Source organism: Trichoderma citrinoviride, assembly GCF_003025115.1.
Source record: "Trichoderma citrinoviride strain TUCIM 6016 unplaced genomic scaffold BBK36scaffold_12, whole genome shotgun sequence".
Taxonomy (NCBI): domain Eukaryota; kingdom Fungi; phylum Ascomycota; class Sordariomycetes; order Hypocreales; family Hypocreaceae; genus Trichoderma; species Trichoderma citrinoviride.
In genome coordinates this window covers 77,605-105,497 of record NW_020194720.1, presented here as the reverse complement: position 1 = coordinate 105,497, position 27,893 = coordinate 77,605, and the positions used below count along the sequence as shown (strand labels likewise).

The 27,893-nt window shown below is 53.7% G+C and overlaps 8 protein-coding genes across 8 annotated transcripts; 4 read left to right on the top strand and 4 right to left on the bottom strand.

Moving 5' to 3' along the window:
- Positions 1-158: 158 nt before the first annotated feature.
- BBK36DRAFT_1171105 (hypothetical protein) lies at positions 159-4,733 on the top strand (the record flags this gene model as incomplete). The annotated part of the gene is made up of 2 exons (XM_024895531.1): positions 159-2,847; positions 2,908-4,733. 2 exons carry the CDS (start codon positions 159-161, stop codon positions 4,731-4,733), a joined length of 4,515 nt encoding a protein of 1,504 aa, XP_024746949.1.
- Positions 4,734-5,253: 520 nt separating this feature from the next.
- BBK36DRAFT_1136156 (phosphoglycerate mutase-like protein) lies at positions 5,254-6,475 on the top strand. Its single transcript, XM_024892885.1, is given in 2 exon segments — positions 5,254-6,272; positions 6,284-6,475. 1 exon segment carries the CDS (start codon positions 5,421-5,423, stop codon positions 6,228-6,230), a length of 810 nt encoding a protein of 269 aa, XP_024746948.1. The 5' UTR covers positions 5,254-5,420; the 3' UTR covers positions 6,231-6,272; positions 6,284-6,475.
- A 262-nt stretch (positions 6,476-6,737) lies between these two features.
- On the bottom strand, positions 6,738-8,909 carry BBK36DRAFT_1161585 (hypothetical protein; the record flags this gene model as incomplete). The annotated part of the gene is made up of 1 exon (XM_024894383.1): positions 6,738-8,909. One exon carries the CDS (start codon positions 8,907-8,909, stop codon positions 6,738-6,740), a length of 2,172 nt encoding a protein of 723 aa, XP_024746947.1.
- Positions 8,910-13,484: 4,575 nt separating this feature from the next.
- BBK36DRAFT_1179836 (kinesin-like protein) lies at positions 13,485-19,238 on the top strand (the record flags this gene model as incomplete). The annotated part of the gene is made up of 4 exons (XM_024896191.1): positions 13,485-13,705; positions 13,841-14,164; positions 14,302-18,638; positions 18,694-19,238. Exons 1-4 carry the CDS (start codon positions 13,531-13,533, stop codon positions 19,234-19,236), a joined length of 5,379 nt encoding a protein of 1,792 aa, XP_024746946.1. The 5' UTR covers positions 13,485-13,530.
- A 1,394-nt stretch (positions 19,239-20,632) lies between these two features.
- On the top strand, positions 20,633-21,251 carry BBK36DRAFT_1125184 (DNA binding methylated-DNA--cysteine S-methyltransferase; the record flags this gene model as incomplete). Its single annotated transcript, XM_024891254.1, has 3 exons — positions 20,633-20,747; positions 20,882-21,005; positions 21,110-21,251. The coding sequence occupies 3 exons, from the start codon at positions 20,633-20,635 to the stop codon at positions 21,249-21,251; spliced, it is 381 nt and encodes a 126-aa protein (XP_024746945.1).
- Positions 21,252-21,566: 315 nt separating this feature from the next.
- BBK36DRAFT_1171100 (aquaporin-like protein) lies at positions 21,567-22,546 on the bottom strand (the record flags this gene model as incomplete). Its single annotated transcript, XM_024895530.1, has 2 exons — positions 21,567-22,217; positions 22,289-22,546. 2 exons carry the CDS (start codon positions 22,544-22,546, stop codon positions 21,567-21,569), a joined length of 909 nt encoding a protein of 302 aa, XP_024746944.1.
- Positions 22,547-24,372: 1,826 nt separating this feature from the next.
- On the bottom strand, positions 24,373-25,508 carry BBK36DRAFT_1125537 (hypothetical protein; the record flags this gene model as incomplete). Its single annotated transcript, XM_024891293.1, has 2 exons — positions 24,373-25,340; positions 25,391-25,508. 2 exons carry the CDS (start codon positions 25,506-25,508, stop codon positions 24,373-24,375), a joined length of 1,086 nt encoding a protein of 361 aa, XP_024746943.1.
- Positions 25,509-26,709: 1,201 nt separating this feature from the next.
- BBK36DRAFT_1125960 (hypothetical protein) lies at positions 26,710-27,504 on the bottom strand (the record flags this gene model as incomplete). The annotated part of the gene is made up of 1 exon (XM_024891330.1): positions 26,710-27,504. The coding sequence occupies one exon, from the start codon at positions 27,502-27,504 to the stop codon at positions 26,710-26,712; it is 795 nt and encodes a 264-aa protein (XP_024746942.1).
- Positions 27,505-27,893: the final 389 nt, after the last annotated feature.

The window sequence follows — 27,893 nt, the reverse complement described above, 5'->3', positions numbered from 1 at the left end:
GTGGTGGCCTGGTGGTCTGAGGACAAATACCAGAGCTGTCCGTTGAGCCTCCGAGCTTTGTTGCACCAAAGCAACCCTCTTGGTCAACGACCAATTGCACCAATTCTACTGTCCTTTGCTCTCTCTGCCGGTAAATCATGAGTAAAGACCCAGGTCCGATGGAATCCAAAGAGACCGGCGCTTTGTCGCCTCAAGCTTCTTCGAGCGAAGCAAATACCACCCTTCACGATGAAACTCGCCACAAAGACCAAGAGGAAGCGTCGCTCGCCGACAGCCGAATCTCATCCAGTAGCGACGACTCCTCAACCCCAGGTCGTCGTCCCGGTCCATCAAGAACAGCAAGTGGTGCAAGCTTTCAGAATGAAGATGACCTTTTTCGGGCAATGTCTCGGCGCCGGACAACAGGGAGCTATGCCTCCGGCACAGAAGGCCCCGAGGAATCGGCAGAGATAGAACGGCTCATGTCACGCATGTTTGGGCATGCCAGGCAAGAAAATAACCCCGAAGAACAACTGCGACATAGCGGTGTCATTTTTCGAGACCTTACTGTCAAAGGCGTCGGACTAGGCGCCAGTCTTCAACCAACAGTCGGCGATATCTTCCTGGGGCTTCCACGAAAGATTAGGAACCTTTTCAGAGGCGGTCCAAAGGCTGCTCAGGCCAAGCCGCCTGTGAGAGAGCTGATCAGCCATTTTGACGGCTGCGTCCGACCTGGCGAACTTCTTCTTGTGCTGGGGCGTCCTGGATCTGGATGCTCGACTTTCCTCAAGGCATTTTGTAACCAGCGTTATGGCTTCGAAGCCGTGGAGGGAGACGTCACGTATGGCGGAACAGACGCCAAGGAGATATCCAAGCACTTCCGCGGCGAGGTCATTTACAATCCTGAAGACGACTTACACTATGCAACTCTGACGGTGAAGAGAACCCTGACCTTTGCTCTGCGGACACGCACACCGGGAAAAGAAGCGCGACTCGAGGGCGAAAGCCGTTCATCGTACATTAAAGAGTTCCTTCGTGTAGTGACGAAGCTCTTTTGGATTGAACACACTCTTGGGACCAAGGTCGGCAACGAATTTATCCGTGGTGTCTCTGGTGGTGAGCGAAAGCGTGTCAGTATCGCAGAGGCCATGATCACCCGTGCCTCAGTGCAAGGCTGGGACAACTCAAGTAAAGGCCTGGATGCAAGCACCGCACTGGAGTATGTTAGGGCCATACGAGCAATGACCAATATGGGAAGAATCTCCACCGCTGTCTCATTATACCAGGCCGGAGAATCGCTATACGAGCTCGTGGACAAGGTGCTGCTCATTGACGGTGGAAAGTGCCTTTACTTTGGCCCATCGGAAAAAGCCAAGCAGTATTTCCTGGACCTGGGCTTCGACTGTCCCGAGAGATGGACAACGGCCGATTTCTTGACATCTGTCAGCGACAAGCACGAACGAAGTATTCGGCCTGGCTGGGAGCAGCGCATCCCGCGGTCACCCGAGGAGTTCTTCGACGCGTATCGAAAGAGTGACATATACCGCGAGAATGTGGCTGACATAGAGGCCTTTGAAAAGGAACTTCGCACCCAAGTCGAAGAGCGGGAAGCAGCGCGGTCCAAGAAGACGGCGGAACACAACTACACCCTATCCTTCCATCAACAGGTCATCGCCTGCACCAAGCGCCAGTTCCTCATCATGCTGGGAGACTCCGCATCTCTCTTTGGTAAATGGGGTGGTCTCTTGTTCCAGGGCCTCATCGTGGGCAGCTTATTCTACAATCTACCTGCAACCGCGGCTGGGGCGTTTCCGAGAGGAGGAACGCTGTTCTTCCTGCTGCTGTTCAATGCGTTGCTTGCATTGGCTGAAATGACAGCGGCGTTCACATCAAAGCCCATCATGCTCAAACACAAGTCTTTTTCCTTCTATCGACCAGCGGCATACGCCATTGCGCAGACTGTGGTCGACGTGCCGCTTGTCTTCGTACAGATCGTACTATTCAACACCATCATCTACTTTATGGCCCATCTTTCACGAACGGCATCGCAGTACTTCATTACCACTCTCATCCTGTGGCTTGTCACTATGGTGACATATGCCTTCTTCCGGTGCATAGCGGCCTGGTGCCCGACTCTGGACGAGGCGACGCGGTTGACTGGCGTTGCAGTACAGATTCTGATTGTGTATACGGGATACTTGATTCCTCCATCCGAAATGCACCCCTGGTTCTCTTGGTTGCGGTGGATCAACTGGATTTTCTACGGCTTTGAGTGCCTCATGTCGAATGAGTTCAACGGTCTGCAACTCCAGTGCGTAAGTCCGTATCTGGTCCCTCAAGGACCGGGGACGTCGCCCCAGTTTCAGTCTTGCACCCTGGCAGGAAGCCAGCCAGGGCAGACGACCGTTGATGGCGCAGCGTACATTCAAGCTGCCTTTCAGTATAGTCGATCACATTTGTGGCGCAACTTTGGGTTCCTCTGGGCCTTTTTCATCTTCTTCGTTTTCTTGACGGCAGTCGGAATGGAAATCATGAAGCCAAATGCTGGTGGAGGAGCCATCACCATGTTCAAGAGAGGGCAAGTTCCGAAAGCTGTCGAGTCATCCATAGAGACCGGTGGCAGGGCTCGAGATAAGAAGGATGAGGAATCCGGAGCTGTAGCTCACATCACCCCAGCCATGGTCGAAGAAAAGGCGCAAGACCAGAGCGACTCAAGCAGCGGTCCTGAGATTGCCAAGAATGAAACTGTCTTTACCTTTCGCAACATCAACTACACCATACCGTACGAAAAAGGCGAGAGGAAGCTGCTTCAAGACGTTCAGGGTTATGTCAGGCCCGGAAAGCTCACGGCCCTCATGGGTGCATCAGGTATGTGATAAACTTTGAACAAACGACAGTGTTGCTTTTGCAAGCCTAACAGTTCATCAGGTGCGGGTAAGACGACGCTGCTCAACGCTTTAGCACAGCGTATTCGTTTCGGGACGATCAATGGCGAATTTCTTGTCGACGGCCGCCCTCTACCCAAATCGTTTCAGCGGGCCACGGGATTCGCAGAGCAAATGGACATACACGAACCGACTTCAACCGTGCGCGAAGCTCTGCAGTTTTCTGCCCTCTTGAGACAGCCGCAGGAGGTCCCCAGGGAAGAGAAGCTCGCGTACTGCGAAACCATCATTGATCTCCTCGAGATGAGGGACATTGCTGGCGCCACTATTGGCAAGATTGGCCAGGGTCTCAACCAGGAGCAGCGAAAACGACTGACAATTGGCGTTGAGCTGGCATCTAAGCCCGAGCTGCTCATGTTCCTCGACGAACCGACCTCTGGCCTCGACTCTGGCGCCGCCTTTAACATTGTCCGCTTCCTGCGAAAGCTAGCTGATGCTGGCCAGGCGGTTCTGTGCACCATCCACCAGCCGTCAGCGGTCTTGTTCGAACACTTTGACGAGCTGCTTCTGCTCAAGTCTGGCGGAAGAGTCGTCTATCACGGGCCCCTGGGCAAGGACAGCCAGCCCCTGATCCATTACTTCGAATCCAACGGTGCGCACAAGTGTCCTCCCAACGCCAATCCCGCCGAGTACATGCTGGAAGCTATCGGCGCAGGCGATCCCAACTATCACGGCCAGGACTGGGCCGACGTATGGGCGTCGTCGCCAGAGCATGAGCAGCGCTCCCAGGAGATCCAGGACATGATTTCAGCCCGACAGCAGGTCGAGCCATCCAGGAACCTCAAGGACGACCGCGAGTATGCCGCTCCGTTGTCTGTTCAAACCAAATTGGTCGTCAAGCGCGCCTTTGTCTCGTACTGGCGGTCCCCCAATTACATCGTGGGCAAGTTCATGCTGCACATCTTGACGGGTCTGTTCAACTGCTTCACATTCTGGCGCCTCGGTTACTCGACCATTGCGTATCAGAGCCGTCTGTTCTCCATCTTCATGACGCTCACCATCTCGCCGCCCCTGATCCAGCAGCTGCAGCCCGTCTTTCTCAGCTCGCGCAACCTGTTCCAGTCCCGCGAGAACAGCGCCAAGATCTACTCGTGGCTGGCCTGGGTCACGTCTGCTGTTGTTGTCGAGATTCCCTACGGCATCGTTGCTGGTGCAATCTACTTCAATTGCTGGTGGTGGGGAATCTTTGGGACGCGAGTCTCTAGCTTCACGTCCGGCTTCTCCTTCATACTTGTTCTACTGTTTGAGCTGTACTACATCAGCTTTGGCCAGGCCATTGCCTCCTTTGCTCCAAACGAGCTGCTGGCCAGTCTTCTAGTGCCCGTCTTCTTCCTCTTTGTCGTCAGTTTCTGCGGAGTTGTCGTGCCGCCCAACCAGCTTCCAACGTTCTGGAGAAGTTGGATGTACTGGCTGTCACCGTTCCACTATCTCCTCGAGGCTTTCCTCGGTGCCGCCATTCACGACCATCCTGTTCATTGTAAGAGCAGTGAATTCGCACGCTTCAGTGCTCCACCTGGCCAGACATGTGAAAGCTATGCCGCTTCATATATTGGCCAAGCTGGCGGGTCCGTGCAAACGGCTTCAGACGGCTTGTGTGAATTCTGCCAATTCGCAACGGGCGACCAGTTCGGAATGAGCTTCAGTGTCGAGTACAGCCATATTTGGAGGGATTTTGGCATCTTCTGCGGCTTTATCTTGTTTAACTACGGCGTTGTGTATCTGTCAACTTGGCTGAGGTTTTCAGCCAAGAACCCCTTCAGGATTGTCATGGCGAAATTGGGCAGACACGGCCACCACGGGGCTGACTAGGAACGGCAAAGATAGATTCGCCCATACCTCGGGCATTTTAAAGAATGATTGAATATGATATCATTCCCTTGTTGGGCATATCCAAGTAGGAAGAGTCTTTCCCAACTAGGAAGCTCTCCAGTGGCGCACTGCAAGAGCTGAACGACTCTCAGAGCTGTTTACCTCGGTTAGAAGATCAATCTGCTACTCCAATTTCACGTACTGCAAAATAAATATCTCAGTAATTCTACAATACTTCCATGTTCTAATATTTTGATCAACTATGCTTCCTTTCCTCCTTTTTGTCGGGGATTAGATATTTAGTATTTCATGCTCGTGTATTTCGGCGCTCGTCCCCAGACCAAAAATAGAGCTCGATTGCTGCAATAGTGGGGTAAATCTCGTCTCTGGTAATTGCATATCTAGCGCCAATGTGAAACAAAGCATGCAGCTATCCACCAATTACCCCACCAACATATGCCCTAACCAGGACCCTCCAATGCTACGGCTATAGAAAAACTTTTCCATCCTCAGCTTGAACCTTCTTCTCTCTTCTCTCTTCCATCCTCCAATCCTCCTCAGCGCTCCTTCCCTCCTCCAAACAAAACCCTCTCGGGGCCTCCCACATGGCACCCGCAGCACCGTCCTCGCCTCCATGACGCGGAGCTCTTTGCTCCACCGCTGCTCGTTCCTTGTGTCCGCTCAAAGATGCACCTCCTCCTGATCCGCCATGGCGAGACGGTCGACAACGTGGCTGGCATCTATGCCGGCTCGCGGGACTCGGCGCTGACCTCGCATGGCGTGCTGCAGATTCGAAGGCTGGCCTCGCACCTGGCCGAGGACGGGGAGGCGGCGATGGAATACATATTCTCATCCGATCTTCAGCGCGCGGTCAAGACGGCTGAGGCAATTGCGGCGGAACAGAAACGCGTTCACTCGCGGGACATTCCAATCGTTCAGCTCGCCGAGCTGCGGGAGAAAGACTTTGGAAGCGATGAGGGCATCAAGTTCGGAGACTCGCGAGGTCGTGCTCCAGATTCTGAGACTTCCGAGTCGATGAAAGCGAGGGTCGACTCCTTCCTGGACGAGCACTTGCTTCCGCTCCTGAGATCACAGACGGCTGAGGCTTCATCGACGTCGAGATGTGCCATCGTGTCTCACGGCATCATCCTCGGCGTCCTGTATCGCGAGCTCTGTGCTCGAGTCAGCCGTGGTGGAATCACTGTCGACCCCAATCCCAGCGCCGCCAGCTCCCTCATATCGCCTCCCTTCTGGGACAACACCGGCTTCCTCAAATGCACCGTTTCCATGGCCGAAGCCGGGGCGGGCGAGGACAAGTCGCTGCCGCTGAGGCTGCATGTCAGCCTCGTCAACTGCACCATACATCTCCGGGACTTGAAAAAGACTCGTGGCGGCATTGGCAGCGCCGCCTTTGATGAGAAACAGCGCACCTTGACGTCGTTTTTCCTTCCGGGTCCAACGAAGAAACGCAAGAGTCATGACATGAGTGCTGGGTAGCATAAGGCGGCGCTACCCAGCCATTCTTTGAAAAGGTACGTTTATTTGATTCATTTTTTTTTTCGTTCTCGCATTGCTTTGCCTGCCTTGATATGATGATACAACAAATAACTCACAGACCTGTTCTGAAAAACACAATGTGGAAAATATTTTGTCCAACCGCTGTCTGATAATTCACCTCTTATCACTCTTTTTACGTTTGCGCAATTGAGTGCTGTGTCCTTTGCTAACTTGGACACGTTTAGATGCGACATGAGACATGAACCGATACAGACAGAATAGTTATAATGAAACACGAATTTATGATACCTTCACACACATTTTCATTGTTGTCATGACTATGTACTCATCGTGATAACTACCTTGACGTAATAATAAAGACCTTGCGACTCGTCTCTTTAAAAACCACTGGGTGACATCTATCCTATACATTTATCCTATACATGCGTTCAATATCCATGCCAAGCTTCCAAGACAAATCGCGGACACTGGCAGTAAAGAGCATCATCACACATCCGTACTCGTCTCATCCCTCCCCGTAAACACCTTGTGAATCCTCCTACTCACAGCCTGTCCAACCGTCCGCTCCGACGCCACGCCATCCTTGTTCACGCTCTTTCGCACGCTCTCTAACGTCAACGGCCCTCCTTGCTCAAGGCCAGTAACAAGCTTGCTCACCGAGTCAAACTCCGACACGATGCCATACGCAATCGGAGCCGTAACGCGTGCAATCTCCTGCAGCATCCGGACGTAGGTATCGCGCGCATCGTCGCCCGTCCGAACCTGTCCGCTCTCCATGCAGAACCCTGCCGCAGAAGTCATCTTGTCGCGCATTTTCTTGTAGGGAATAGTCGATATGTGCTGAGTGAAGGCAACAATCCATTGTGCTGATTCTAGGGGCACATTGGTGTGGTGGATGAGAACATCGTGCTCGATTTGCAGGTGCAGCATGGCATCCTCGACAATGTCTTCGGCAATGTATTCCTCGGCAGCGGCGTTCTTACGGCGTCTACGAGGAGCAGTTGTCGTTGTCGTTGTCGATGAAGATGATGCTGCCGTTGCTTCGGGAGGCGGTTGATCTTGCGCGCGCACGCCTGATGTAAATCTGCGGTTTCGGATATTGCGGTTCTTCCTCAGCCAGAGGTTCATACCCTCGAGGATGTAAATGAGCTCGTGGCCAGGGAAGTGCCTCTTTGCTTGAGACACGCTGGAGTCTACGGTGTCCTCAACGGCCATGCCGACAAACTCATCGGCCGTCATCAAGATCAGAACGTGCTTCTCCGGCATGATACGTAGCGGCACAGGCTCCCAATGGCCCATCTCTTCGTCAAAACGACTCCGAACCTTCCTCTGCCACTTGAAGGCGTTGGTAACAGGGCTGTTCCAGGTGGTGTGTTCTACGCTTAGCCCATCCAGCAGTGTCTCCAGCTGGGCTTTGAGCCCTTCCGTTATGCCTGACGGCATGTTGAGAATCATTTCCGGAGTCGAGACCTTCTTGTCTGTGCGGACCTTGTTCACCTCTGCCAACGCAGTAGCACGCTCTTTTTCCAAGGCTTTGGCTTCCTTCAATTGCTCCTTCTCTCGCCGCTTTCTCTCCTTTTCTGCGGCTTTGGCCGCTGCCTGGGCTTCCTTATCACGAGCCCGTTGTTCTGCGGTTTTTGCTGTAGCCGCACCTGTAGCCGCTTTAGGCCTGCTACTCCTCGAGGATATGATATCGCTACGAGAGCGTCGAATGGGAGAGCGGGGACGTGGTCTGAAACTGGACACGCCGAAATCGGCAATGTCTGGAAACTCGTCGTCCGATGTGCCTGCTGAATCCGAGTCAATGCTGATAACGATCGGTCCGGCATCTCGCGATTCGGCAACAGGTCTCTTCGGAGGAGATACTCGTGGGGTCTGCTCTGGGGCCGAACTTGATATCGGATCCCAGTGTCTCCGCCTCCAAGATTGGTCAACCACCTCTACAGACACTGCCCTGCGAGAGGTGGAGGCATTGGCAGGCCGATGAAGGTTGTCGTCTTGGGAGCTGGCAAAAAGATCCGGTGATCCAGCAACGCTTGGCATCAGGTGACCATCAGGCAGAGGGGCTTGAGGTTGATGAGGAGGAAGCGGCGAGCTTGCGAAGGGGTCAGAGATATCATCGATTATGATGTTTGCAGTCGTATTTTGGCTGGATATTAGCTTCGATCCGGCAGCAGCCGCTGGCGGAGGAGGAGGAGAGCTTGCAAAAGGGTCGGAGCTCAAGCCTATGTGTGGAGGCGCCTGGTGTGTCTGATCAAGATTCGGTGCAGTCGAGGACTTGATAGCATGGTGTTGGATTTTGGGAGTGTCCGGGTCGATTGAGCTTGTGAACTCAATCGGATCAAATTCTGCTCTGTTTGGCCTGTTGGATATGGCGCTGAGGAACGGAGGTTGTGGCGGCCGAGGAAGATTGACAGGCGGTGATTCTGATACAGATACCCGCGGCCTCTTAGCGAGTCTGGCATCGTGCCGGGCAGCTTCGTCGTCGGTAATGCCCAAGTCGGAGGTGACAAACAGGTTCGGTGAACGTGACCGAGAACGCCCATGCTTGTTTCGCTGTGGACTGCCAATGGCAATGGGCGACGATGCCAATGGCGATGCTTCTCTGGCAGGCAAGGACGGGCTGGACGAGATCAGATCGATCACTTGGGAAGCCATGGCAGCTGAGAGAGCAGAAGAGCGGGCTTGATTTCGGAGAGCGGCTATCCAAGGCTGAAGCCGGCCAGGCCGTGATGCCGTGCCATCTCATATGCAACGTCAGCAAGGGTTCGTGCTGCAATCAGTTGCAGCTTCAATCTTATCGCAAGTCTCGAGTCGGACGCGATCCCGGTCGCGCGCCAACCGCCAAGTCACGTGTGGCTTGTTTCTACGGCATCTGTATGATTACTTAAGCTACTGCTCCCTCTTTGGTGCAGACATGCTGTTTTCCGCAAGTCAGCTGTAATATATGGCACCTTTTGATGATCTGGCGAGAATAATTGCCCGACCATCTATCGCTCGCTCGCCGGCTGAATTGACCTCTAGTGTAATGCGATGCACTGCTCCCCCCTTTATGTTGTGTCTCTTCAGGGTTAAGTTCAGCCTGGGGAAATGAAACTACAGCATCGATATTCGAGAGGAGAGTAATCGCCAGAAGTTGAAGTTGCTCATCCGGGAAGCCCACGTCGCTGTATAGGTTTGCCGACCTGGCGCCCTTGCCAAGTATGGCTTTGGGGAAAATGGCATTCTGGAGATGTGTGAGCAGAGATCTAGAGAGCCCGTCTACGCGAGAGAGCTGGTACGGCTAGTACGACCCATGGAAAAGCCAGAGCGGATGGCAGCTAATGTAGAGAAACGTTTGGATCCTCAACATAGACTGCGTGCATATAGCAGCTAACTATCAGAGACCGGAGTGGAAGCCTGCTATTCCTGCTTCTCGAGGATTCACTCGCTTGATCAGACCACGACGTTGTCTACGGCTACACGAACAAGCCCATTCCATGATGCCCTTGGATCATACACGTTTCCCGATTTCCTGCTTAGGGATACTGATTCATCTGCCATCGTATTTGTAATTCTTGGTGCAACTGAGACATCTCACCTGAACCCCGTTGACCTCAATCTCGGATTCATCCAATCACCTTTGAGTTGACCTTTCCTTTTCTCCTTCGCTGTTGGCGGATAGGCCGGCTGTAGGTCCCTTTTGACATCGCCGAATGCTTAGATGTGGATGTAAAATTCGTGGTAGGGAGCAGGGGCTCTCATTTGAATCTCCGCAGGTGTCCGGCAGCTCCATGAATCCAGTGACTAAGACTTACAGCATGAGGGTGTTCCTTTATTTTTGCCTTCCTCTTCTCTCTCCCACCTACAGCTTTGCAATCTGTATCATCGCCAATGACAAATGTAGTGGTGGTGTAGGGTAGCACAACACATGTAAACGAAGATCTGGGTCTTCCATCTCCCACCACAAAGTCTATGGCGCATGGGTTACGCAGCCCAGGCTTTCAGTGATAAGTATGGGTAGTACTCGTCAGGTGAAGGGGATTATCACAACGGCAGATCACAGATGCATATCCTTTACGAAGTACGAGCAATATTGGTCCTGTGCCTGCTGTGGTACGGAAGCACAAGTCATGCAGGCATTGCGATGCTAATCTCTGGAAGTAACACCTGGCGCTGCTCGTGTCGGTTCGGTTGAAGCGCCGATGTCTGGGTACAGCGGGCGAAGATCGCCCTGGTGTCGGCGACAGGTTTAATTGCCTGCGAACAATAGCCGGTTGCCCCTTGAAAAGCGCCATGGTGGTGATGTGACACGGCCATGTCCATCATGGATAATTAGCAGTCATGCCCCTTTTTATCATCGAGCAGTACTACTGTGAGTGCAAACAAGTGATGCCATCGATTTGTTCGGTGATTTGATGGAACGTGGTGCATCGCATGAAGAGGCGGCCAGGTGAAACGGCTTGGAGGACGTAGAGAGAGAGAAAAGCGATCTGAATCGTGAGAGAGCAGGCGGCAAAAATGACGGCAGCGGCGGAAATGAGACCCCGGTCTGGTGCGTCATCTTACTCACCGTGTTACGAAGCAATACGTGCTCCGTACGAAGTAGTACTACTAGGTACTACCTTGTAGCTGAAAGAGGCCTTGACCGGAGCTTTGGTACCCCGTTTGCAGATGAAGTGGGTGAGACAATGCACCGCAATCGCCATGAGACTGAAGATATCAAGGTGCTCAAAATCTGAGGGGCAATTTGACCTGTCAAGCGCCATTTCTGTAGGCAGAGATAGCCACATGTGAATAGGGCGCTTGGGCGTATCGTCGATAGCACAGGGTAGGTAGGTACTAACATACCAAGCATTCATTCCTCCGTTTGACTGTCAGTATCAGAAGTTGAAGCCATCTTGTAGAGGGAAATGACCAGACATGGACTCAGCCCGCCAGACGTTTTCCATCGCCGATTACCAACTTTGCCAACTAGGATGAGTCCGTACGGTAACAGCAATCACACGCTAGCACATGTTTCGCGTTCCACTTGCAGTCAGCCTTGATCGTCGGTTTCTTTGTCAATCGCGCGCGCATGTGGCAATATCGTGGAGAACGAGGAGCGGACACTTTTGTTCGTTCTCTGCGTTCGGTTATCGTGCAAGTAATTTCGAGACTCCACGGGTCACATTTTGACTTCACGAGTAGAATGAACAGGGGAAGAGAGAGACGATGATGTTGATACTGTACGAGATCTTGGTTGCATAGAGAGGAATGACTGCTCGCTGCTTCGACTGTTGCTTCGGACTTTGGCGGAGGAGCGCAGGTATAGGTACAAGCCAAAGGAGGTACCTACGCTTCTGTACCTGCGTTGATAAACCCGGCAAGGAGGACGCAGTCTAGCCCAAGAGGGCAAAACCAGGAACAAGCGAGAGTTCGATGCTCGCGTTTGTGCGAAATGGATCGATGGTGCATCAAGGTCGAAAAGCCACCAAAAGTACTCCGTACAAAGAATTCTGGAGGCCGTTTTCTCTCCGAAAGGTCGACAGGGTCTCCAGCCTCAGGGCTTGCGGTGGCTTTGCAGGGTGGCTAGTGCAGCCGTTACCCAAAATGGCCAAGGGCCAGGGGAGCAAAGCGCTAACTGGTCACCTCGCATCGGGACGCTAGTCCAATCAGGGAACGGGCAATTTCAGGGGTTCGGAGCGTCGCCAGCAATGCTAGCAAGTCTTCTGTACCTGGCCGTGGTCAATTGCCGGTGGTGAAATGAAAGTACCTGTACCTGTAACTTGACGGAGACCTGTGCTGCAATCTGCCTGCGCAAAGCTTCAGGTCTTTCGCGGTGGCTTTCTAGGGGCTATGCGAGGCAATTTGAGGTTGAGCTGCAGGCGTGTTAAGGCTCGCGGCTGAATTGGACCCAGCTCGTCCGTTCTGCTTCTCCCCTTCAGTCAATCTCCTTGCTTGTCTTGGGATGGACAGCCTCAGCCAAACGCGGCCGGCAATGGCGCAGTCTAGGGGCTCGTCTGTCGTTTTAGCAAGCAGCTTAGTACCTTCATACTGCCAATGGGTTTGCTTGCCGCTCTGATGGTGTTTTGCCCTGCTTTTGCTGCTCTGCTAACCTGAGCACTAGAGCAATTATTAATGATTTTCCATCGGATTGATTGCTTGAACTTCTCCCCCCCTACTGCGAGTACTAGCCAGGTACCTGCCAACTGTAGCAGACACCAGCACTTTCCCCCCCTTTTAATATCGGGCCGGAAAAAACACCACGTCTTTGGTCCTTTGGCTCTTCATCCGCCTTGTCGCTGCATCGCACTGCATTCTGCATTCTGCAGCCTCGTTTCCTCTGCAAGGACTCGCGCAGACTCGATTCGGCCTGCCACGCCCTCTGCATATCTGCACCCGGTCCTTTGTATTGGTACATACAAGATCCAGGCCCCATCGCGACTCTCTATCCGCTCCATTGGCAAGGCCTGGCGCCTTGTTTAATTAGGTACGGGACAGCAAATCCACTCGCTCCAAGGGCCCTGCCGTCTCCATCAAATGCCCAGCTCTGACATGCCCTGTTGATAGGCGAACAAGGACCCCGAGACCCTCCTCGCGAGCAGCCTGTTCGCCCGTCCGCCCATCCAGTCGTACAACCGCAATATCCCCACGAACGAAGACGACCGTCGAATCAGTGCTGCGCTGGACATGCATGCGTGCCTGCTGAGGTAGCGCTGCCCGACATACGCACACGCGTGTACATACGCACTCACACACGCGCACATACATCCGTCCTGTACCTGTAGCTCCGCTGTCCTCGTACCTCTACCTGTACGAGTTCATGCACCAGCATTGCGTCTCCACTGGCCAGTAGGTGCGCAAGATTGGATCAAACAGAGCAAGACAAGGGGGGACCATCAGAGACGGGAGTAAGAAAGAGCTCTAGAGGCACAGTGACAGAGAGACGAGAGGAAAAAGCAAAAAAGACAAAAAAAGAGAGATCCAGCTTATTAGCAGCGAACCTCGATCGGCGCAAAAGCTCTCTCTCTGGAGAAGGCCGCTCGTTGATCGCGAGGCTCTGACCATCGTCGTTCCTTTTCCTCCCTCTCTCCCCAAAGACACATCGCCAGCCGGCCTCATCCGTTTCTGTCTAATTCGCTCGCTATCCCTCACCGGTCCAGCGCTGCTCGTGCCCACGCCTTGGTCATTAACCTGCAGTCGCTTGTGCGCGTTTGCGCCGGCTTGTGCGCGCCGTCGACACGGGCCCCTACATGCGAATATTGGACCTTCGCTGCCTCGGTGACAACTGGCTCCGCCTCGCTTCGCATCTTCCGCCATGGCCACTTCTTCTCCGCCGGCGTCGCCATCGCCAGCGCATAAGCTTCAGCGTCCCCTGAGCGCGATTGCTACTCGTTCTCAACCAAGGAGCACCAGTCGGTTGAGTATGAACAGCAAGCAAGGCGGCGAGAGCAGAGCCTCTGATGAGGACAACCGGACGGCTGTCCGTGTTGGTACGTACGCACCTTTCGTTTTGTTTCCGACGCCTGTGAACCGTCTCGCCATGGCGTCGCTGCCCTTGATGTTTCTGGCTTGCTTCTCTTGATACCGATGAGCTGACGTTTGACGGTCGTTTCCACTACTTCCAGCTGTCCGAGTCCGACCGGCGTTGAATCCGGAAGATCCAGGATATGATTTGATTCCGCAGCGCTTCCAGCGCCCCATGGTGCACGTCACGTCCAACACGAGCCTAACCATCGATTCTCCCCAGGGCCGCAAGCTCTTCGTCTTCGATCGCGTCTTTGGCCCCGAGGTTATGCAGGATGGCATCTGGGACTACCTAAGTGACAGCATCAACGCCTTTACTCAAGGGTACAATGTTTCTCTTCTCGCCTACGGCCAGTCCGGTGCTGGCAAATCATACACCATGGGCACTTCAAGTCCCAGCGCACAGCAGAATCCAGACGATATGGGTACGCGCCTCACTTTACTTCTTTGCCCAACTCGCTGCCTTCAGCCGGTTCTTTCCATTGTCTACCAACAATACGCCCGATCTTCGCGCAAGCCGCGCACGTTTCTTCGCATGGCTAACCCATCACTTTCTCCGTAGGTGTCATTCCCCGAGCCGCAGCCGCTCTATTCGAGAAGCTGGATGTCCAGAGAGGAGGCGGAGGAAGCAACGGCACGATGAGGAGCGCCAGCAGCTTCAGGAGTCCTCGTGCTTTTGGCCAGAATAACCTCGGCGACCGGAACTGGGCGATGACGGCGACCTATGTGGAAATCTACAACGAAACGCTGCGCGATCTTTTGGTAGACGACTCAACTCCGCTCAGTGATCGAACTTCGGTTGCCATCCGCGAAGATGTCAAGGGCAACATCATCCTCACCGGCCTGCACCAGGTCGACATTACGTGCGTCGACGACCTTCTCAACGCCCTTGAGTTTGGTTCATCCATTCGTCAGACCGATGCTACTGCCATCAACGCCAAATCATCCCGCTCCCACGCCGTCTTCTCTCTCAACTTGGTCCAGCGCAAGAGCAAGTACTCAAACTCCGACAAGCGTCACTCAATGCCGCTGGAAGCCATGGGCGGCCAGGATATCTCCGTGACGACCGACAGCAAGCTGCACTTTGTCGATTTAGCCGGAAGCGAGAGACTGAAAAACACGGGTGCGCAGGGCGAGCGCGCAAAGGAAGGAATATCCATCAATGCCGGACTGGCTGCGCTGGGCAAAGTCATCAGCCAGCTGTCGTCGCGAAACGCGGGCGCGCACGTCTCCTACCGCGACTCCAAGCTCACGCGACTCTTGCAGGATTCGCTGGGCGGCAACGCCATCACCTACATGATTGCTTGCGTTACGCCACCAGAGTTCCATCTCAGCGAGACGCTCAACACCGTTCAGTATGCCCAGCGCGCCCGCGCCATTCAGTCCAAGCCCCGCATTCAGCAGGTCGAAGAGGGAGATAAGTCGGCCATCATCGAACGACTGAAGGCTGAGGTTGCCTTTTTGCGCGAGCAGATCCGCAGTGCCAACGGGCAAGTTGATCTCCGCCCTCGCAGCGCCAACAGGTCCACCGAGAGATCAGAGAGACAGAATGAGCGGGAGGTGGAGCTTCAAAACCAGCTGCTTGACGCCCAGGAAAACTACAACACCCTGAGCCAGCGCCATGCCCATCTGATTGCGGAAATGGCAAAGGCCCAGGAAAGCGAGTCTCAACACCATCGTCAGCTCGACGAGCTTCAAGGCGAAAACGCAACGGATCGGCTGAATCGCTCTAACTCATTTGCCAAGGCCGTCGAACAGGTTGTGCTCGAATATGAGAAGACCATCCAAACGCTCGAGCAGTCCTTGTCAAGCACTCGAACTACCTTGTCCAACACGGAGACCAGTCTTCTTGAGAAGGAAACGAAGCTTGCCTATATTGAAACGATCAACGCCCAGCTGCAGTCTCGTATCCAGAAGCTCACGGACCGCGAAGCCAGCACCGAAAGCTACCTTCACGACTTGGAGGCCAAACTGGATGGCCACACCAGCGGCGAGGAGAAGAACTCGGCCATCATCGTTGAGCTGCGTAAAGAAATTTTCCGCATTCGCGAAAACGAGGCGGCGAGCGAGGATTATATCTCCACTCTGGAGGAGAGGCTCGCCGAGGCTGATCAAGATGCAGAGCTTATGCAGCGAGAGATTGAGCGTCTCGAGCAAGTCATTGAGAGGCAACGGAGCCTGGGCAAGCTGGACGCCTTGCTGCACGAGCTTGACCATGTGGACGAGTCCAAAATACGGAGCTCCGACATTGCAGCGAGCGAGGATCCCAGAGATGGCAGGGACCACGAATCCTCCCCAGTCAACACCCGGGAGAATGGAGATGAAGATGCGAAGTCGAAGCTCGAACCTGTCGTGGAAAAAGACGAAGACGCCGCCATTAACTCGGGAGCCGGGGTGGTTGCGGACGAACCTGCCAACGACGAAGCAGCTAAAATCCAGGCCTCTGCACAGACCAAATTTGTCTCGGACAAGCTGGAGCTGGTAACCCGAGAACTCTTCGCCCTTCGAACCGAGCACGACACGACCGTTCACGACTATGGTAGACTGCACGCCAAGTATGAAGAGGCTATGCGAAAGCTGTCCGAGCTTCAGGACACTATCGATGAGGCGCGCTACCCTGATCGTGTCCGCCAGTCCATCATCTCTGTTGATGCAGCAACCGAAACTCGACCCGAGTCGTTCCAGTCTGTCCAGACGAGCTACGCCAAGGATGACATCCGATCTTCGGTGCCCCGGTCTCTCTCCTCTGAGCTGTCATCAGTCATGGACTCACCTATCACGGCGGAGACTACGCGTCTCGACTTGGAGTCGGAAGACGACACTGCCACAGCTAAGCCTGCAGCATCAGTTGAGGACCTCACTCGAGAGCTGGTGGAGCACATTGAGCTGCATGAGCAGGATGAGCTGAAAGAGGCTGAGATTGAGCATGTTGAGCAGAATAAACAGGTGATCGAACCGGAGCCTGTCGAGCAACACGCGCAGGTGGAGCTGAAGGAACCTGCTGAACTCGTTGAGCAGATCGAGTCTGTCGAAGAGCCCGATCATGTCGACAGTCATGTGCCAACCGAGCTTCATGAGCAACAACAACAACAGCAACAGCAACTGGTCGACCACACCGAGCAAAATGAACAGCTCGCCGTGGAGCTCGAGAGACTCAGAGTCTTGGCTGAAGAAAAAGAAAAAGCTGAGAGAGAATTGGCCATGAAGTATGCCCAGCTTGAGCTCAAGCACAACGAGGCCCTGGACATGGTTGAGGAGCTCAAGACTGAAGTCACTAAAGCCCGAACTGTCGACACCGGCCCCCGTGTCATCCGCCGAAAGTCAAGCCAGAATCTTCTTGGTGTCGACCGCGCTCAGCGGTCCTTCGTCTCCCTGAGGAACCTTGCCGCCGAGTACTTTGAAGGCAAGCCTGAGACAATGCAGACGTTTGAACTGAACCTCAACTCGGCCATGCATGAACTTCAATCTCGAAGCGAACGAATCCAAGAGCTGGAATCCGACATTGCTGCTGCCAAGAAGGAGATGGAAAGCAAAATGGCCATCATCTCGGGTCTTGCACGTGAGCGATCCAGCTTGAAAGCTTCTCCCGTTGACATGTCCATGGTTGCCGCCCTGCGAGGCCAGCTGGAGCAGAGCGAGAGGCAGCTGCTCGACCTTCGCGAGGCGCATGCTGTGCGTGAGCGAGAGTTGACGAGCGAAGTTGAGGTTCTCCGGAAATCCGTGGCATCTACCCCTACCAGAGAGCTTGTGGCAAGTGAGGAGGAGGAGGCTGCCGTACCATACAACGAGAGAGTATCGACGCTGCAGGCTGAACTGGCGGGTTGGGAGAACAAGCACCACGTTGCTCTGGTCTCTATGCGAACGACTGAGAAGGAGATGCAAGCGACCATCCAGCAACTGGAAGCTCAGCTCGAGGCTGCTAATGCTCAGCTTGCCGAGTCCGAATCTCGAGCAGCTGCTGAGAATGACGTCGATGAGGCCAGGAAGGAGATCATTAAGCAGCAGGAGCTCATTGAGTTTTTGCGTGGAGAGATTGACGAGTACAAGGCCGTCATTAGCAGCAACAACGCCAAAGTGGCGGAGCTCGAAGCTCTCCACCGTTCTGCTCGAGCAGCAATGGACGACATGTCCAAGATCCATAGCTCTGTCACGGCTGAGACGACCGCTCGCCACCAGGAGCTCTCCGCCAAGCTGGAGGAGCTGATTGCTAGCCACGAAGATGCCACAAAGGCGCACCAAGAAGAGATGGAGGCGCTCAAGCAGGCCCACGCTCGGGAGCTTGCTGACCTGAAGGAGCACGAACAGACCAGCTACGAGAAGCAGGTGGAGGTGCTCATGACTGAGCATTCAGAGGCTATCTTGAAGCTGGAGTCGGAGCTTGCTCAGTCGAGGGATGAATTGACGAGGGTTGCGACTCAGATCGCCGCCGCCTTTGGCGCAGAGATTCCCCTGGAGAAACTAGGCGAGCGCATTGAGTCTCTCGTCGCCAGCCAAAAGGCATTCGAGTCCGAGCACCGGAAGGTGGGCGAGCTCACGACTCATGTGACGGAGCTTTCGAACATCAACGACTCACTCGTCCGGGATCTCGAGGGAGTCAAGACGGCGATTGCAAATATGCTTCCCGGCAACGCAGACGCCCAATCCAATTCCCTCACGGACCAGCTCGCCGCGGTCAAGGCCAGGGTGGAAGACCTCGATGGCCGCAACAAGAAGAACTCCCGTCTCATCGAGGAGCTCGAAGAGCAGCTGCAGCACAACTTTGATGAGGTCCAGGTCACCAACAACCGCCTGAGCTCGTTACAGTCCGAGCGTAACGCACAGCTTGACGAGGCGCTGTCCTCACGAATCAAGCTCCAATCCGAGCTGGAAACCATACGCGAAGAGTATGCGGCTCTTCAGGTAAGTTCCTTTTCCCTCTCACAATCGCTAAACACGACTAACGACGGACGATCAGATCAAGTTCAACGAACTTGCGAACGGCGATGTCAAGCGATCCAACTCCAACTCAACCATCCGCAAGAGTTCTTCGCACAACTCTCTGCCATCGCCTCCTCCCTCCGTTCCTCTCCCCCCTCTACCTTATGGTGGACCCAGCTCTCCCACATCGACGCGTCCCCCAAGCAAGGACAATTTCAATCTTTCTCAGATTGCCGAGGACCAAGATGCTCGCATCCGTACTATTGAGAAGCACCTCAGCGCCGAGCGCCAGCTGACGCAGACACTGGAAGAGGCGCTGAGCGATCTGGAGAAGCAGTCCAAGAAGGTCAAGGCAGACTGCGACGCTTGGAAGAAGCGTGCTCAAGAGCTCGAAGCTGAGGTGAAGGAGCTCAAGGAACGACCGGTCGACCAGTCGCAGGACAACCGATGGAGCATGCAGGCGGTCGAAGAGGAGCGGAAGAAGCGGCAGGCGGCAGAGGCTGCGCGCAAGCAGCTGGAAGAGAGGATGCAGGCCATCAGCAAGAACAAGAAGAAGAAGGGCAGCCTGAACTGCTTCTAAGCGTGACGCTTTCATGGTGGACGCAAACGGGGGGGCGTGGGAACTGCAGGACGATACCCCAACTCTTTGCGCCTCGCAGGAAACTCACTGCCTCCCGCTGCGGTTCGCTTTGGATCTCTTTTCTTGTTATATGCTTCTTGTTTACGATGAGACCTCGTTACGTCAACCTGTCATGATGCTTCTCCTGTCTGATGCCTCTGTGACTTGGAGAAGAAGAAAGTATATTGATATCATACGTCCTGGTGTTGTTTGTTTGGATTTCTTTTATTGTCTTCATTCATCGCAGCCAGGAGTTCTTGACCTCTCACACATTTTTTAACCCTCTTCTTGAAACGACACTTGTTAAGTTAGTCTTTTTGTTCTGGAGCGAGCAAACTACAGCGTTATCTGCACTTGCTAGATGGCTGTCGGTATGTCATGATGCGCGTCTGTTCTATTCTATCTGTTTGTCTTCTATTCTGTCTTATTTCCCATACTATTATTTGCTTTTCAGTTTTCTGAAGTCCTGCTGCGTACATTGTAGGAGGAGGGCCATATATTATCTCGGCATTTTCTGAACATTGCAGATGATGCAAGTATATTTGGGGGGAGCCGATGGCCATGGTATGAGTCTTTGGAGTTGATGTAATGGACTTGCAAACTTGTAAAATATGTATGTACTCTGTAGATGGATGTTGTGTTTTCGGAGTGGCCGAATGCAAATGCGCCCATCGTGGCACTGATTTATTTACCTTCCTGTTCGCTATCATTGTGTGATTGTCCGGCTTGGAATGTTGTGGAGTGATGTTCTGCCGCTGTGGATTTCTACCTACCTAGGGAAAAAGATTCCTAATCAATTTTCCTTTTGCTCTTAAGGAGCAAGCAGGTGCTTCGTTGGATGGGAGGCGACTTGTGAATATCGCTTTGATGCACACCTTTTTTTTCTACCGGCTTATGAAGTCTTCCTGGGTGTGAAGCTGATAATTAACATGACTACAATCGTGGTGTGTTGCTTATACGCCATAGAGAGCAAGAGGAGCTATCCAGAACCACGGCCGTTGGAGGCCCTATTGGCTGCACTCCCTATTCATCTTGTGACGTGAGTGCAGTGCTTTAACCTTCACTGGTGGGACGACTGCAACAACAGCATAAAGGAGGACTCCGTGGGAAACATGTGAATATCTGCCTCATTTGGCTCTCCTTGCGTCTTTCTTCCTCACGGCGTTATTTCATACCTTACCTAATAGCTGCCACTCCCTTCAGCTCACAGTCCCCACCGGGATCACCAAACTGCTAATTCACGGCCTCCAACTTGACCACTTCTTCATCCGGCAACTTTCTGTCCATTGTCACTACGAAAGCGACTGTTTGTTTCATTACGAGTCTAGCCCCTTTCGCAAGTTCCAGAGGATAAAGCATGGCCCGGTCGGACGAAGCGCAGGCTTTCTTCCACGCAGTGTATTCCGCCGCTCAACAGATACCGTACGGAAAGGTGACGACGTATGCACATATTGCGTATCTCGTCGGCACACGTACGTTTCTTCACCCTCACTAGCAAACCTCACAATCACGGATATCTTTTTCCTCGCATCATCATCCGTAATTGCTTTTGGCCTTTGGTAGGATTCTTCATAGAATTACGCTGATGAGAGACGAGAAACTGTAGCGCAGAGACCGAGACAAGTTGGCGTTTGTATGAAGCATTTGCCGCATGACGAGGAGGCAAGATTCAATAGCACGAATGTACCGTGGCAGAGAGTAATTAATTCCAAAGGAGCGGTGTCGCCAAGGTGAGTCTCGTCATGCCCAAGATGTTGAATACTGCGCAGCACAGGACTTGATCTGGTATGTTATGTGGATGAGATCAATCGTGTTGACAATTGGCAATGTCTAGATCACAGCCTTCAGGTGCTGCAAACCAAGCTCTCGAGTTGCAGAGGGAAGGTGTGGAAGTGGTGAGGAATGCGATGGGAGAGTATACTGTTGATTTAGAAGTGTATGGATGGTTTCCTGAGGAACTGGCAGAGCAAGAGTGAAGACGGAGGAAGAGTGACGACGGGTTATGGATGGATCACTTTATTTGAGAGGCACCACGATTACAAAACACACGGAGTTTTTGATATATATACTGTGAATCAGAACTCTTTGCGTACCTAGAATACACGATTTGGAACCATACCAGGAACACAGCGACTTTTGTTGCTTCGCGGCGATAGTTCATACGATAAGTAAACTTATAGACTTACAGTCTGTATCGTGTACACTCATACCTATCCATACCTCATCAAAGCACCTTATATATAGGCCTTTTCCCTCATAACTTTCTCTTTCATGCTATGTTTTCCAACCCCCTAAACAGCTGCAAACCCCCGAGGCCCCGAAGTCGTATGCGCAATCCCACTATCCCGTGGCCCAGACGGCGAGTGATTCTTAGCATTCTCACTGCCATTGCCGTACTGCCGGTCATTCGTCGGCAAGGCAAGGCCAGCAGGCGACTTCTTGACCTTATTTTCGTCGTCGTCCTGGCCTGGATTGGCAGTGTGATACTCCATCCACTTGAGGATAGTGTACACGACAAAAGCGAGAAAAGAGCCCAAAAAAGGACCCAGCCAGTAAATCCACTGATATCCCGTGAAATCAGTAACGACCGCCGGTCCAAACGAGCGCGCGGGGTTGATGGATGTCCCAGTGTAGTTCGTGCCGCAAATGTGAGCAATGAAAACGGCCAGGCCTATGCCCAGAGGCGCCAGAAAGGTGGCTCGATGCTTCTCCACGGCGAGAAAGTATACCGTAATGACTAACTGTGCAGTGAGGAACATTTCGATGAAGAGGCCACGGGAGATGCTCGTTCCTGAAGAGAGCTTGTTGGCGACAAGGAGAGGGCCTGGGAGGAGGGCGTCGGTGACAGCTGCTGCGGCGATGCCGGCGACGAGCTGGGTCGGGAAGATGAGGATGCCGCGGAGGGGCGAGACAGCGCCAACGAGGACGAGGCCAAGCGTGACCTTTTTGTCTTCCATCAGTCACCTGGAAGATGGAGAGCGGCCTCGAACAACAGAGACAAGTGTTTACTTACAGCCGGGTTAAACATGCCACCCGTAATCCGATAAAACACCCATACATTCACCGCAACTGCCGTTCCAAACGAAGCGGCAATGTACATGAGCGAAAAGGGGAACAGAGGAGCATCGGGGTTCCCGGGCGAGTTGTTTTCGATGGCCGCCTGCGTACCGATGAAGGCCATGAGCAGAAACATGAAGGTGCCGCAGAACTCGCCGAAGACGACGATGAGCTCGTTGCGGATTTTGTCGCGGGAGGAGAGGATCCGAGCCATATTGAAGCAATACCGTATGTTGAACTTGGATAATTTGTGTATTCTTTGATGAATTTGGGTTATTTGGGCAGATGAAAGAGTTTCCTGGCCTTGACAGAGGAGAGAACCAAAGAGAACAGGAAAAGGAGCGTCATTGAGTGGCTTCTACCCGGTCGTTCTTCACGAATACTACTATATATTCCTGCCCAATAAAGACCTGTCAATGACAACAAACCGAATCACCTACCACGGAAAGTCCTGTGACAGTTCTTTCCCGTTTCCGCATCTCCCTATACTCAGACTTGCACAATCGGATCAATGCAAGCCCTCGTACTCTTCAGCTCCCCAGCCACCATAGAGTCGGGAAAGCCGCTGCATGGCTCAAACTCAATCAAGGACCGGTCTTTGTATCTTACCTACATAGCTGAAAGAGATACCTCGCCGACGAGGCGCCTGGTGCAGGGATCAACTTCTTTGACCTCGACGGCAACCGGATGTGGCGCATTGGAGGGATATGACAACGGGGTTGGTTGTGTCTGCGGCTACAAGAGTTTGAGCTTGGGCCCCCGGATTGGTCGACTTCTTGGACTTCTTCTCGGCTAAGAGGGATGTGATGGGACGGTCTTTGGTAGTACCGGTCTTAGGGTTGTTGTTTCCCGTTGCTTGAAGCGTGATAAGGATGCGAAGAGCACGATATGGATGGCATCTACTCGGCTGAGATGCCGAGCTTGGGAGTCAAGACTGCCATGGATGGCTGCACAAACGACTCACGATGAGTCACTGGAAACGAGATATATGACAAAAACTAAGAGAGTTAGCGGTCAGCTCAGCTGGCACTGTTGAAGCAAACAAAGTTTGCCATGCGGAAGAGCCGAAGCTTATGGTATAAAGCTGTGTCATTGGTCGTGACACGAAGTCTCCGCCCTGATGATCTGCCTGTCAACGCAGCAAACACGCAGGACCTTATGAAGCGGCCGAACATTAGTCCAAGTTCGACTGCACCCAAAGCGTCAATGGGTAACACAGCAATGGGTCGTGGTATGATTCTTCTGAATACTGGCTGAATTGCTCACTGACAATCTATGACTATTTCACTCTCGAACTGGAGATGTCGTACCAGCTTCAGCTGCGCTAGCCCGTAACTTCTAGTTCCCGCTGATCCCGCGCCTGAGGTACCTTGGAAGCTACAACTGCTCTAGGCTCTAGCTGAGGATAGGAGATTGTTCTGGCAATCTCCTGCAGTGCTCAACAGCTCCATTCATCCTGATAGCTCTGTTGGGCTGGCAGACAGGAAGCCGATCTGCTGAGGTGCGGGCCCCAGATATTCGCAGGGAGGCTGAGACACAACTGACCCAGAACAGCTTTGACATGATGGTACTTTGTAATTCGTGCAACATCGTGTAAGATATGAGACGGTCATGTGTTTGACGGAGAAGGGAAGGGGCAACATCGGTAAACGCAGCAGTAACCACGCCAAATTACACGATGCAACAAGGCAGCAGTCATGAGATCTCAATGGAGATCGGGCAAACAAAGTGTTGTCGGTCTTGCCCACCATATCAGGCGAGGAGATGGGACGGTGGGTCAAGAGACGAAGGATCACAGGTCAATGACGGCGCTGCTATGGGGCGGCAGAGAAAACCTCGAGGGACGCCGTGGCGCACCGCCTCTTACCGATACACAGAAGGACGCAGGACGTCTACAGAGATGGATGGTAAGTCATCACATTGCGAGATGGATGCGGCAGCTCGGTCAAAGCCCTGGGGAATCGAAATATACTACTAGCTGGTATTTGTCATCATTCCATCATAACTTCATGTTGGTTCGTTCGTTGTTATCATCATTCTTCAGGCGTACTTGATGTCGCCATCAATTGGACGTGGTCCACTCTCCGCGTACGAGGGAAGGGACATCTGCTGCTGACCTTGGCCTGGTTGAGAATAGTCGTAGCCTTGCGCGGTCTGTTGTTGGTGGTGCCCTGGACTGCTGTTACCGGAAGATGCTTGCAAAGCACCGGCCTCGGCCCCCTTGAGAACGCTGTACAGTGTTTGAGCTCCAGCCGGCCACATTCCGGGGGGTCCTTGAGGCGGCACTTGACCCTTGAGAATCTGGTCTACGGAGACAGCCTGGCCGTAAAAGGCAGCGTTTGCTTCTTTGCGCTCAGCAACGACGGTGCCATCGATACGGATGCCGGCGTAGAAGCCTCGCGACTTGACATATGAGAAGACGGGCTTGGTTGCGCTGGCGCTGAGACTTCGCCTGTGGCTCTGCTTGCTGTTGTCTGCTGGCTGGAGCTTCTGCTGCGATTGCTGTTGTTGATCCTCGGGCCCTTCTTGCTTCCCTTGCTTCCCTTTCATCTCCAAGGGCGCACCAAACTCAACGGCGGCACCAGCACCATACGGACCAGCCACGACGGCCAGATCGCTGCCTAGACTGACGCGCGTGTTGGTGAAGGCCGCAAGAGCCTCCTTGCTGTTGATGACGCAGACGCAGTCGTAGATATCAAGGCCGATCTGGAATCCGCCGCCGACGGAGTGCAGCTGGATGCCAGAGGGAGGACTCCAGGTGCCGTCCGGGAGACGCGCAATCAGGATTCCTGAGCCTGTAGCACCAGACACCTGGAAACCGGCACGGAGCGTGGTGAATATGGCAAGGCCAACGGCTTTGGCGATGACCTTGGGGGGAATCGTGACGATGACGCGATTCTTGGGTTTCTCCTTTGTCGGGTCAATGACTCTGTCGGTCGATTCGACTGCGTTGGGATCGGTCGAGGTGGGCACCGAAGTGGCCGCAGGGTCGGCATAGACTCCCTTCTCTAGGGGAGAATTAGCTAACTGGCTGAACATTGCGGGATTTCACACTTACTGCAGAATGCCTTGAGTATTGTCGCAGCCTTGTCGCACTCCTTGTCCAGCGTCTCCGGGAGAAAGCTTTGGCTGCCTAACTTGTGCGCGATGCTGTTGATGGGCGCCGCGGCCTTCATGCCGAGGGCAGAGAGTCGCTCGCCCCAGCCGAGCTTTTGATGCCCCTGTTGCTCGCCAGCTGTTTGGTGCTGTGGAGATGGAGGTGCTTGCTGGTACGGCTGCTGTTGGTACTGTTGTTGCTGGCCTTCAACTGGAGGCTGATGATATGCCGAGGGACTAGCAGGCTCATTGAGGGTGTTTGAGGGCGGTGGCGCAAAGACGGGATTCGCAGGATCGTATGCGGGGATGGCATAGTTTGAGTTCTGGAGAGGGGGCTGTGATTGGGGAGGCTGTTGCTGCTGCGATGGCGGCTGATACTGAGGCTGATATTGAGGTTGCTGTAGCTGAGTCGGAGGAGGGCCGGGAGGAGGAGGCGGGAAGTGCTGTTGCTGGCTCGTCTGTTGAGGCTGCGCCTGTTCGTGATGCTGATGCTGCTGCTGTTGCTGTTGCTGATTCTCAGTCTGTTGGTATTGAGCTTGAGCCTGGTGAGACTGCGATTCAGGCTGTTGTGGAGGTGGAGGGAATTGGGGATATGGCTGCTGCTGTTGAGTAGACACAGGAGGGGGACCGGGAGGCGGAGGAGGGAAATATTGCTCTCCCGGAGCTTGATTCTGCTGATTCTCGGAGTTCGACATTGTTCCAAGGCTGCGGATGCTGTCTTATATCTTAAGTGAAAGAGAAGTTGATCGTGAAGTGTTGAGATGCTGCTATCTGATTGCGGGGAGATTGACAGCGTCATGATGCGAGCTTCAGCGGGGAAGCCTGGACCAGACGAGATGACTAAGCTGGTGATTCTTTGCCGTCGATTCAAGTTTTGCTATCATGATGTTCATCTTCTTGAAAGATGATGACTATTTGCTGTGAGTATAGCTGTGAATTGCTGCTGATTGAATATCTAGTATGAAATTCTGAGTCGCTGGCAAGCTGGCAGGGTAGCTGCAGAGGAGTCTTGCCTGCATGATGCATGACGCATGTCAGGAGGAACAAGGACAGATCGTGCAAAATGCATGGATTTGTTCGTAGTAAACCTTCAGTGGATGGAAGCAATAGGAGAAGAAGCCACTTTTTCTCTCGATCTATCCGTCTCTCCTTTCTCTAATGACTCTGGTGTCTCCAATCAAGTGCCCGGTGACCCCCTTTTATTCCGTCCAATACGCCATTCTGTCCATCTATATCTGTCAACTCATGCTCGCTTCACATGGACATCTCCAATGCCAGGAATCACCAGTCATCGTCGTAGTAAAACTCCATGCCCGTCCGCTCCGCCAGCTGCAGCATCCTGTTCGTCAGCTTCTCCACGTCATCCGTCTTGATCGGCAGCCTGTGTCCTCCATCCCACTCCAGCAGCGTCGACGTCCCCTTCTTGCTGTACTTGTAAAGCTTCCGGTGGGCCTCCAGCGCCGCATCCTGCAGCCCGTGGACGTGCAGCGTCGGCGTCAGCACCAGGTGCGTCTCGTCCTCCTGGCCCTCCTGAGGCCAGTCCGTGAACCTGGGGATAAGGTCGCCTGCACTGGCCAGATGTCGCGGCGTGGGCAGCGTGCCGGTGCGGTCAATGTGCACGACGGGCCCGGGAGCGGCCATGATGACGGCAAAACGGAATTTGACGCCGGGCAGCGGCCACTTGGACTCGTCCTCGATGTGGTCCTGCGCCCAGAGAAGGCTCGCCGCGATGACGCCGCCCTGCGAAAACCCCAGCAGCCCTGCCCACTCTCCCGTGCCCTCGTCCTTGTCCATCGCGTCGCGGATCTGCCTCACGATTCCCTGCGCCGTTTCCGTCGGGTCCATGGGCTCGTGCTTGTCCCTGTAAGCCAGCCAGCGCTTGAACGGCGCAAACTCGGCAAAGATTGTCACGACGGCCTCGTGCGCCTCGTCCTCCAGCTGGCCCTCGGCGAAGACGAAGCGAAACTTGTCCTTGAGCCGGGCCATGATGGCGCGGCATTGGATACGGAAGATTTGGGCATTGACACCAGCGCCGTGGAGGCAGAGAATCCGGGGGAGGGTAAGGTCTTGGCTCATTGTGTCCCCTTCCCTCTTTGATGGCGAGTGAGCGTGTCGTGTGTCTTTGTTTGTGATGGAGTCAAGTTGTTTTCCCGAGGATTCCAGCTGTATTAAATTATCGGGCTGTCGATACGTCTTACTCAATGCATGCACATAGGTAAGGGTATTTTCGCATCAAATCATATGCGATGCACGACGATGGACCCCGCACATCCAGGGTTCATTTTCCGTTACTGGTCTATGTCAGATCGTCTTGCTTCCTTATCATGCTGGTCATACGGAGTACGGAGTATCTATTACTGAGGCATAAATGGGGTATGACTGGCGGCTTGGGAGCTCAAGCCAGCATGTGTCACAAGTCATCAATGGGGAGGGGCAAGACACGGTGAAGAGCGCAGTGATTTACT

Excerpts from the sequence above, each read along its gene's own strand:
- BBK36DRAFT_1136156 (XM_024892885.1), top strand. The coding sequence starts at position 5,421 with ATGCACCTCCTCCTGATCCGCCATGGCGAGACGGTCGACAACGTGGCT.